The sequence below is a fragment of the Eschscholzia californica genome, unplaced genomic scaffold (assembly GCF_041429995.1).
Source record: "Eschscholzia californica isolate CP2 unplaced genomic scaffold, dmEscCali1.0.p SCAF_3, whole genome shotgun sequence".
NCBI classification, from domain to species: Eukaryota; Viridiplantae; Streptophyta; class Magnoliopsida; order Ranunculales; family Papaveraceae; genus Eschscholzia; species Eschscholzia californica.
The window spans coordinates 38,238,119-38,249,659 of NW_028238420.1; the positions used below are offsets into that span (position 1 = coordinate 38,238,119).

An 11,541-nucleotide genomic window follows, 5' to 3' on the forward strand; every position below is an offset into this window, starting at 1 on the left:
AGGGTAGAATTGTCACTCAAGTATCATTTCAAGCATATAAGCGAACACCCAAATAACCCTAATTCTTTCTTCTTAACCCATCTTCATCGTCCCTCTCAATAAACCCTAGTTTCTCACCTCCTCCCCCTCCCCACCCAACCCCTTTCAATGGCGGCAGCAGCAGCTCGTCCTCTGGTTACAGTCCAACCCTTAGAGGGTGATATGGCTACCGACGGAGGAAACTCCCTCCCTCTACCTGACGCCATGAGATCTTCAATCCGACCTGACATCGTCAAATTCGTTCACGCCAATATGTCAAAAAACAGTCGTCAACCTTACGCAGTTAGCAGAAAAGCCGGTCATCAAACCTCCGCAGAATCATGGGGTACCGGTCGTGCTGTTTCACGTATCCCTCGTGTTCCCGGTGGTGGTACTCACCGTGCCGGTCAAGCTGCTTTCGGTAACATGTGTCGTGGTGGACGTATGTTTGCACCGACCAGGATCTGGCGTAAATGGCACCGGAAGATCAATCTTAACCAGAAAAGATATGCTATAGCTTCTTCCTTAGCTGCTTGTGCTGTTCCTTCACTTGTTCTTGCTCGTGGTCATCGTATCGAAAACGTACCTGAACTTCCTCTTGTTATTGGTGATTCAGCTGAAGGTATTGATAAAACTTCAGCTGCAATTAAAGTTTTGAAGCAGATTGGAGCTTACCCAGATGTTGAAAAAGCTAAAGATAGTCATCAGATTCGTCCTGGTAAAGGTAAAATGAGGAATCGTCGTTACATTTCTCGTAAAGGTCCATTGATTGTTTATGGTAATGAAGGTTCTAAGATTGTTAAAGCTTTTCGTAATCTACCTGGTGTTGAAATTGCTCATGTTGATCGTCTTAATCTTCTTAAACTTGCTCCTGGTGGTCATTTAGGTAGATTTATAATTTGGACTAAATCTGCTTTTGAAAAGATTGATTCAGTTTATGGTACATTTGATAAACCATCTGAGAAGAAGAAAGGTTATGTTTTACCTAGATCGAAAATGGTTAATGCTGATTTATCTAGAATTATTAACTCTGATGAGGTTCAATCTGTTGTAAGACCAATTAAGAAGGATGCTAAGAGACCACCAATGAAGAAGAACCCATTGAAGAATTTGAACACTCTTCTTAAACTCAATCCTTATGCTAAGACTGCTAGGAGGATGTCTTTACTTGCCGAGGCTCAACGGGTTAAGGCCAAGAAGGAGAAGCTCGAGAAGAAGAGGACTGCCATACCCAAGGTACTACTTTTTCTCCGAATTGCAATCTACTTGTTATGATGTTCATATGCAATTAGCCTTTTCTCTAGCATTTGCACATAACTATAAAAATCTAGTTATAATGTGTTAGAAATTTCAATGCTTTAATATACCGAGCAACTACCCACGATATGAAGGTCATCATGATCAAACAGTGGTTCTTACAATGTACCTCTGTTTTTTTGCATGCTTGTGGATTGTGTTACTATTCTTAATGGTTTATCAAATATAAAAGAATGAATATCATAAGCTAGGAGGATGAGTCATATACGGCATTAACAATGAATAGCTAAAATTAAAGGACCCTGATTCTCTGAACTCTAAGGAGATATATGTGGTTATGAAAAGTAAGATTGTAGACCTATTAGTTAAGGATTAATATATCTATGCCATCACTCGAAGCAATTGTAGTAGTATATGATCCCTTACCTGTCTTTATGTGTGTTTTTTTGGACGACCACACACCGTAGGCCGATGAGTAGGTGGGCTTGGTTAGGAATAATAAGTAATCTTTTGGGTCCACAATTGGAGTCCTCTTTGGAAAATTAGAATCTGGGAAAATTCTATCTCAATTTCGCAGAGAAAATGAAATGGATATCGTTTTATACATTAGAAAATACTTCAGGGAGACATTTAATGGTGACTGGATAGGTGATTGAACTAATGAATAAATTTTTTGCCTCTACATGAATAACCATAGTAGAAACCTCTTTGACATCTACAGAGAACCTCTTACTCCTTTTGATTGAAAAACTTCATTCCCTTTAAATATTATCACTCCAAGTGTGGTCTTGTTAACCTAGTATATTTATCCCCAATTTGTAGGAGGAAGCTACTGCAATCAGGGCAGCAGGAAAGGCGTGGTACCAAACTATGATCTCAGACAGCGACTACACAGAGTTCGATGTCTTCACAAAGTGGCTTGGTGTTTCACAGTAATTAGTCTTTCGAGATTCACTCAGTTTTTGTTCTGGATTTTCTCTTGGAGAGTTTTTTATTTTTACAGATGGTTAAGATAAAGTTTAACTTAGAAGGGAGGGTTAGGGCAGTGGGCACATTAGCTCTACTTCCTCTCACTTTTTTGGGTTTACTTTTGCTTGGTGAAATTTTCTTTAGAAAGATATTTTCAATTAAATGCATTAAGTTTAGTTTGACGGTACAAGTTTCCTCTTTAAGTATTTGCATATGAAGTTTTTGAGTGAGGTTCCGTCGTGTGAAGACAACTTTTTGAGCTAATTATGGAAGAAACCATTGGTCTGTCTGAAGTGTGTGATCATAAAAATTAGCGTTCTCTTTGTTTGGTTGCAGCAATGCATAAACAATCAATTCTCTAGCTGTGTAAGATTATTCTGTACCAGGGTAATCTTGAACTTGGGAGGTGGTTAGTTTCTGATCTTTTGTACTTGCAAATTATGAGATTGTTATTTAGGTAACTGCATTCACATCTCGTTTGCCAAACATTGTTGGGTGTGGCATGGCAGAAAGGTTGCGGCGATGAAGGCCCTCTTGAGCAGAAAAGTTGTGACGATGAAGGCCCTCTCGAGTGACATTTTCATGTCAACGGAGGGCCTAAAGGCGCCCCAGTATAATTGTTGTGGGGGGTTTAATTCAACCGAACTTCTTTCATTGTTTAAGAAACCCTACCTGCACATTCATTCGTGAAACCTGTTGAAGACATCAAATCCATAGGTAGCCTTCACCAATTGTGCTGGCAAAATAGAACTTCCCCACATCTCAAACTCTCGAAGGGTCATTTTTTTTTGTAGGGTTTCTCAAACAACGGCTCAGGAGTACATACATTGTAGTAGATTTTTCTTATTCTTTTTGTGAATGTAGTTAGGCTGGTAAGTTTATTGCTTTAAATATTTAGAGAGCTACTGTGGGTGGTCTTGATGGCAACTATACCCATTCCTATGGGTAGGGGTTAAAAGCCCATTAGTCGATGTTAAAGGCCTCTACCAAGTGGCTAACCTATCTGGCTATTTTGGGGTGATAACTGATAAGCCCATTTGCAGATGATGAGAGAGGATCATCTTCTCCTACATCTAAACAAAATGTTTTAAGTACACTGTCGTGTAAACCCTTGCGTATCTCCTAGGACAAGATGCAATTTTGTTTTTTCACTCCCTCTAGCATTTTCTTTTATGATTGTTGGTCCATCTAAAAATGTTCCACACTTCCACCCAATGGCTTCTACCAGCCACAAGTATACTTGATATGGTTGGTGGTCCTCAAAAATTCATTTCCATTTTGAGTATTACTTTTCATGTCTCTTTCACAGCTGGGGGTTTATTGCCCAGTTTTGAATTCCTCTCCCTCTGTGTTTTTGTTTTTGTTTTGGTGGTGGTGGTCCATCAATAAAGGCTCTCTCTCTGGCATACATCAGGATCAGGTGACATGTAAACAGTATACTTGAAAGAGATTGTGGACTCAAAATATAAAAAAAAATAGTGTGATTGGTGGTTGGTGAAGTAGAATTCTTTGTTCCTTTCTAACATTTTAAAGATGGATACTTAAAGCTTTTGGAGTGTGTTTATGTTTGAGTTATAAATGAAGCTGGTCCACTTCTAAAATGTAACAACTTCCTGTGCTTAAAAAAGTGTATCACTACCGCCTGTACATTTTGACTATATATCGGTCTAATGTTTAAAATCATATTGAGAGATCTCGAGAGACAACTCAAGTAATGTGGTTGTAAGAGCATCTCCAATCCAAGACTCAAGAAAAACTCTAAAAATCTTATGTGTCAAGTGTGAAAAATGGATATCTAAATGGTTCTCTTTCCTATTTGGCTATTTAGAGATACTCTACTGGAAAGTCTTCTCCAATGCAACACTTAAAATAAACTCTAAAAACCTATATTTTAGTGTAAAGTTAATTGATTTGCTTATGTGGCACTTAGAGATCCTCAAGATGACACTCTAAATTTAGAGTGTCTTCTTAAGGATCTCTAAAATAACTACCGCCACTTCATTTTAGATATCTAAGTTAAGTGTTGCATTGGAGATCGCTTTTGAAAGAAAAACTCTAAAAAATCGTATGTGGCTCTCTAAGATTTAGAGTTTGAGTCTTGCATTGGAGATGCTCTAAGATTACTTCTTCATCCGAGAAAAATAGAATAAAGAAATGGAAAATTCGATTCAAGATATAATTCACATATTATAAACCAAAAGAAGATAGTATTTTCTTCCTTTCTTTTGTCAAAGTGACATGTATTTCCACAATGCCCTGATTTACATTTTTGGTGATGGCACAGAATGGATTACTTAGAATTACTATTAAGATTGATATTGTTCACTCTCATTGTAACCTCCTAGGGCTTCAATTAACCAAGGGTTCAAAGTGAACATGAAATCCAAGACTCTTGGATTTTAGAAAAGATATGTTGCCATATGATTGGCCCACTGCTCATGTTTATTCCTTCCTAGTGGAATAATACTTTGTTCTTTTTTCTTTTCTTAAAAAGGTCCACCACTATGGGACATCTAAAATAGTCTCCAATGAGGAAAGACTTGGTCAAATAAGATGGACTTAGGGGCTCTTATTTTCAATCTAAATATAAACTTCATTATTTTTTCACTCCTTAATCTTCATCCTCACCCCACCTCCACCAGTAGTTGTGATGAGGGTCGGCGGTCGGATGTGATGATGGTGATTGGAAGTTGTGATGGTGGAGGTAAAGTGTGGTGTAAACGAAGATTAAGAGTAAAATGCAGTAAAATTTATCTTCGGGATTAATGTAACGGTGCTTCTATGTCAATCTTGATTGACCAAGTCTTTATTCTCTAGAGATTATTTTGGATGTCAAATAACCGCGGCCAACGGTGAACCAAGAAAAACCTAATTCAACAAAAGAAAATTTGAATTTTTCTTCTTTTTGGCATGTCTTTCTAAAAAAGATGTGGAACTAGAGTTTTTATAAGTTTGAGTATTTTATTTATTTAGAAAGTTTAAGTATTTTATTTGTTTTCAAATTAATTAGGATTAGTATGAGTGAAGGAACTAGAGTTCAGTAATTATCTCTTTCTTAGTTTGAGTCTATCTAGAAGTGTCTAAAACCCTATAAGATGGAGTCCTATATGTCCTAGTTATTTAGTTTCCAGACATTATTAATCAAGTTTATCACCGTTTATCGTATTTTCCCTGTTATTTGATCAAGTTTTAGTCTTCATATTAATTTTCGTTGCGTCTACATCAAGTGGTATCTAGAGCCTCAGTTCTTGGAAGAGATGGCTACTATCAATATCCAACAAAAGAGAAGGCTCCAACCTTCTTTCTGAATGGGAAAACATTCGTCAATGACTATCATCATTTCTAAGTTCGAAGAAATTTTAGACGAATACAAAAAAAAAAAGAACAATGAGAAATTTGATGGCATCAATCACCAATTACATGGGTTTCATGATGCAATCGAACCAACACTAAACTCTAAGACATTTGTTCTAACTTTTCTCCTTGAAAACAACTACTCTTACTAGTTTTAAGCCAATATCTACACTGTCTTCTTTACCACAACCCACCACCACTACTAGTTCCTTAGCAAACCAAGGAATTTTTCTAAACCACCATAGTCTAGCTGAAAATACCCCACAAACCCTAATTGACCATCCTCCCATATACCCACTCGGCCTGTCGGCCATAACCTAAACCCATCCCGTTTCGGTTCTTCTTAGTGATACCATTACCTGATTAGCCAACCCTAAACCCTAACTGGCCACCCTACAATATCCCAAACCCTAGTTGACCACTCAAAACTACAACCTCATCAAACCCTGGTCGACCACACCTTATTCGGCCACCCTAGTATACCTATAATATCACTAAACCAGGGCACCATTAACAACTCACCCGAATCCAGTACAAACCCTAACATAGGCGACCACCTATCTCCACCCTACCAAACCCTAACCGCACCATCCCTACAACCCACGACCAACCCTCCCATCTATCCACCATTACATACCCTGTATAACTTCTACCCTACTGCCTTCCCCATCCAACATGCGCAAACTAACCACTCACCACAAGCTCACAAAAATCGAACCCAGTTAGTGGCCAAAATCAACCACTCACCACAAGCTCACAAAAATCGAACGGCAGTTAGTGGCCCAAACCCACACTTAGAAATTTCCCCTAATAGAAACAACCCCACCCCACCTTCCCAAAACCGTAATCCACATCTAGGTTATCCCATGCCGTTTTCAACATTTAAACTCACGATGGTGTCTCTTAAAGTAATGGGTCTTCTTCTTCATCTTCCTCGTATCGTATTCTGATGAAAGTACCTACTTATGATGGATCGATTAATATTGAACAAAAATCTTGGATTATGTTTCTCGGCTTCGAGATTTTTTTCGAGGTCATGCAAGTACACGGTCAGGAACATGTAAGATGTGTTACCGGTTATTTGACTAAAGCAACTCTTACTTGGTGGAAACAAGAGTCGGAACGACGTCGCTGTAATCAGTTAACTCCTATTACTTCTTGGTCTGAACTCAAACATCTAATGCTAGTCTGTTTCTTCCCTCCTTATTATGAGAATCATTTGTGCGGAATATCTTAGGTGTCGACAAGGTAGACGTTCCGTGAAGGAATATGCTTCTGAATTTCACCGGCTTAGTACTTGCCTTAACTTACCCGACACAGAGTTGACGAAAGTTGAAAAGTCCAAAGAAGGTCTTCAGAATGATATTAAAGACCTCATCAATGTACGTTCTTACTACTCGGGTTTTGAATGCATTAGTGTGGCTAGGTCGTTTGAATCCGATTCCAGAATTATTTATCGAGGGCCTTCTACACAGAATCAGGCTATAAGGACCACATAGGAGGAACCTGACGCCCCTAAACCAACGAAGGAAATCTCAAAACGACGGTCGTTGCTATGAAATTGGGCATTATTTTAATGTTTGTCCATCTCGAGGGAAGCCAGTCTTATTGAAAAACAGTGACGATTCAGCAACGATACTGTTGAGCAGGTGGTCACCAGTCCTGATAATGGTGATCGTGTTATGCTGGTTACATAGAAGATTGTATTCCCTCTTTACATGAAGGATCCCTCTCAGAGGAAAATTTATTTGTTACAAGAGGAACTTATATGTAGAAGGCGTGTACTATTGTTATTGACAACAAATGCGTAGAAAATATGATTTCTGCCAAACTTGTCGACTACTTAGGTATCACCACTACACCTAAACCTCGTCCTCACAAACCACATGGATACAATCGGGCACGACTACAAGTGTAGACTGGATGCATCAAATCTCTCTTTCTATTGGTTTTGAATACTTTAATGAAATCACACGTGGTGTTACGAGTATGAGTATGTGTCACCTTATTTTAGGTCGACCTTGGCAGTCAGATATGGATGCTAAGTACCGTGGGCGTGCTAATACTTATGAAAACTGGAAAAAGAAATTGGCTACCTTGATGCCCCTGGAAGAAGGCTCCAAAGAATTGGACTCCTTTAGAAACGGTTCGGGACGAAATCTCTTGAGAGAAGGGGAGGCTGATGTAGATTGTAGCGGGCCTCCCGACCAAGTTGATGGGCCTCACGGCCAAGAGAGCAAGTAGGCCTCACAACCAAGTCCTTTAGATTTACGTTTAGGAGTTTTCTAAGTTTGAGTATTTTATTTAGTTCGGAAGTTTGAGTATTTTATTTGTTTCCTAATTAGGATTAGTATCAATGAAGAAAACTAGAGTTTAGTAATTATCTCCTTCCTAGTTTGAGTCTATCTAGAAGTGTCTAAAACCTTATATAAGGGAGTCTTGTATGTCCTTGTTATATAGCTTGCAGACATTATTAATCAAGTTTATCATATTTTTCCTTTTATTTGATCAAGTTTTAGTCTTCCTATTAATTTTCGTTACGTCTACATCCCTTACATATTTATGTTACTAGCATGTCTACGGGTCGGTTGCGTTTTAAAGGTCTCACTACCCAGAATCAAAATTTATTAAAAATTACAATTTCAGTTTTTAGCTGTTGCGCTTCTATAATATAAGGATCCAGAACCAAAACTTTAACAAAATATAAGCATTAGCTGGATATTGTGGTTCCAGCCCAATTCGGGATAAATTGGTACCCATTGCCATCACTACTACCTGTTAACATCCATATTCAAACGGACTTCTTCTCTTTTCAATCAACTACGATGTAAAATTGAAGTTTGAATTGTTGTACATTAAGAAATCCATATAAATCTTGAACTTCTAACTTCATGTTATAGAGTAACTTGATCTGCAATTTTTAGTGCAGTAGTTGTTCACCTAATTTTTAAAGAGGAGATGGGGTTTTATGATGATTATGTTACCCCCAAATTGCATTTTTATAATTCAATTCTTGTCATGATTTGCAAATCCCAATTGATAATGGCAACATTAGAATTCTTAATCTATATCTAATATTTTTTTAATCACTTCTATTGACACAAGTTCAAGTATTTATTTATAATAAATTCGTGTCAACATGTCTAGTGGATTTTCGCATTTGAGTCTTAATCAATCCAAAACTCATGCTTAAACAATGTTAGAAATTATTAATTTTAACATGGTCTCTAAGTTTCAGTCATTTAGAAAAACAAGTTGGTTAAGATGCATAGAATTTAGTATTTCTAATGATCAAACAACTTGACTTCAATTTCTTAATGGGTTAATTTGATGTTGACCCCCAATTATTTAGTGATATTAGGACTTCACCCCAAAAATCAAAAGTGTTTAGGCGTTAACTCCCAATTACCTTTTTTCCGTCAAAAACCCGTCTAATGGTCAGTGGGCGAAGCACACGCGTGAATTGTGACAAAACTGTCCTCCATCAAGTCCTAATATCACTAAATAATTAGGGGTCAATGTCAAATTAACCCCCAATTGTCTTTTTCCCGTAAAAAACCCGTCAAATCAGATCTTATTCATAACAACTCGCTCTACTCTTAACAATATCGGATCTTATTCATAACAACTCGCTCTACTCTTAAATTCACGACGTTTCTTAATACTTCAGCTACCCAAGCTAAGCTAAGTATTAATCCAAGTATAATCAATGGAGGAAAGTAAAAATTCAGAGCTCCAATTACTGCGAAAACCCAAAAACTAATCCATAAAAATCCTAAACCAAGCATCCAATAAGCGGGTTGATTTAAGTCTCCAAATTCAGGGACGGGTTCGAGAGATTTCGATAAAATTCTACCTGTAAATCCAATTCTTGGAGTAACCCAACAAGCATAAAGTCCAGTTCCAATTGCGAGAGCAATAAGAGAAACTCCAACTCCATCAGTTGAAGGTTTTTGGAAAACAAGGAGAAGAATTCCAGCTGCAAGTGAAGTTAGAAAACTACTCCAAAGTATGAATTTAGGAGTGAAAGATGGCCGTAATCTTATAGCTTTTTGGCAAGTAAAAGCTAGAATTATACTTAAAATTGTTGATCCTTTAATTTGAGGTAACCAGTACTGTAAAATCCTCTTTTCTCTCCTCTTAATTCTTCCTGGTTCTATAATTCCTTGAAGTGCTTTGTATATAAGAAAACCCATTATAGCAATTACTGCAACTAGATGCAGTAAGAACAGAAACAAAAATATCCTGTTTGTGAATACCCTTGAATTCAATGTTTTCATCATAATCATAGATTGTTGTTGCTGTTGCTGAAATTGATTTAATAAAAAAATTAAGACAAACCCAGATAAGATTACGAAAAATTAAGGATGATATATGTATAAATTTTTAGTGATCTTACTTGTTGAGGCTTAGAGAGAGAAGGTATTGGTGGTGGTTGATGACGATTAACGTGATGGTGGTGTTGATGATGATGGAGGTGAGGATTAGAAGAGGGGTTATGAACTTGAAATCCTTGAATGACAATCCTTAATGGGTTATTTGGATTTAGATTTTGTAACATGGAAACTTTAAATTCTTCATAAGTAGATTTATCAATTATTTTTTCTTCATCTAATTTCTTCTCTCCCTTGTCAATATCTTCTTCGTCACTTCTGGACTTGTTCATCATCACTTTATCCTCCTGATCAAGACCATCTTCTACATTCTTCTTCATCTCTTCTTTTTCTTCTCTCTCCTCTAGCACCTAAAGAAACAGAGTTAATCTCTCATGAAATGTTAACCAAATAAACATAATATCATAGAGATAGAAAGTGATAGAAAAATAGAGAGATACAGAGAGAGAGAGAGGGAGAGATATATATATATATATATATATATATATAGAGAGAGAGAGAGAGAGAGAGAGAGAGAGAGAGAGAGAGAGAATGTTCTCCTTAGATGGAGGAGATGGAGGGCAGTTTTCTCACAATTCACGCGTGTGCTTCGCACACTGACCGTTTGATGGGTTTTGACGGAAAAAAAGACAAATGAGGGTTAACGCCTAAAGACTTTTAATTTGGGGGGTGAAGTCCTAATATCACAAAATAATTCAGTTTTCTCACAATTCACGCGTGTGCTTCGCACACTGACCGTTTGATGGGTTTTGACGGAAAAAAAGACAAATGAGGGTTAACGACTAAAGACTTTTAATTTGGGGGGTGAAGTCCTAATATCACAAAATAATTGAGGGTCAATGTCAAATTAACCCTTACTTAATTTGATTATTTTCAACTAACCCTACATTATGTTTGTAATAATTAACAAGTAGGTACATATTTTCCTTAAAAGACTGGTAGTGTCTCATTGTTTTTTTTTTTTTTTTTGAAAGGTGTCTCATTGTTATTATACCCATTTTTGTGATAAAATTTTACTTACAAAACTGGGTCTTGATATGTGAAGAGTGACCCATTGTTGAAGCATGAAGTAATTGAACTAACTCTAAAATTCTTCTTTCAACAGAAAAAAAAAAAACTCTGAAATTCTTCCGTTTGGCACATAAACAAAGAATTTCGTTTTGGAATTTGGGCCATTTAAGGTTTGCTTCTTTGGGTTGGTACTTTTTGAAATAATTAATTGAGTTGACTAAAAGATAAATGTTGTCTATCATTATTTGTCTATACTCCCAATGTATCTAGAATAGCATCTCAGTATCATAAGAATTTCATCCACTCTCTCCTCTGATACGTATAAGTGTTCCACCTATGTCTAGAATATTAAACTTAATTCAGAACATGAAATCAAGAGCATGGAACTGAAAGTATTTTGATATGTCTAGAATAAGTGATCGACAATATTTCAGTATGTCTAAAATATAGAATCAAGAGATCTCTATAGTATTTGGCATCTACAATCAATAGCATTCAATTGAATCTACAACATAGAGTCCAGACTCCAGAGCATCCG

At 37.0% G+C, this 11,541-nt stretch overlaps 2 protein-coding genes across 2 annotated transcripts; one reads left to right on the forward strand and one right to left on the reverse strand.

Moving 5' to 3' along the window:
• LOC147550078 (large ribosomal subunit protein uL4-like) lies at nucleotides 1-2,431 on the forward strand. Its single transcript, XM_086669967.1, has 2 exons — nucleotides 1-1,254; nucleotides 2,098-2,431. The coding sequence occupies exons 1-2, from the start codon at nucleotides 148-150 to the stop codon at nucleotides 2,209-2,211; spliced, it is 1,221 nt and encodes a 406-aa protein (XP_086526093.1). The 5' UTR covers nucleotides 1-147; the 3' UTR covers nucleotides 2,212-2,431.
• Nucleotides 2,432-9,197: 6,766 nt separating this feature from the next.
• LOC147550079 (uncharacterized) lies at nucleotides 9,198-10,423 on the reverse strand. The gene is made up of 2 exons (XM_086668416.1): nucleotides 9,998-10,423; nucleotides 9,198-9,899 (listed from the first exon to the last, which is right to left on the reverse strand). Exons 1-2 carry the CDS (start codon nucleotides 10,310-10,312, stop codon nucleotides 9,198-9,200), a joined length of 1,017 nt encoding a protein of 338 aa, XP_086524542.1. The 5' UTR covers nucleotides 10,313-10,423.
• Nucleotides 10,424-11,541: the final 1,118 nt, after the last annotated feature.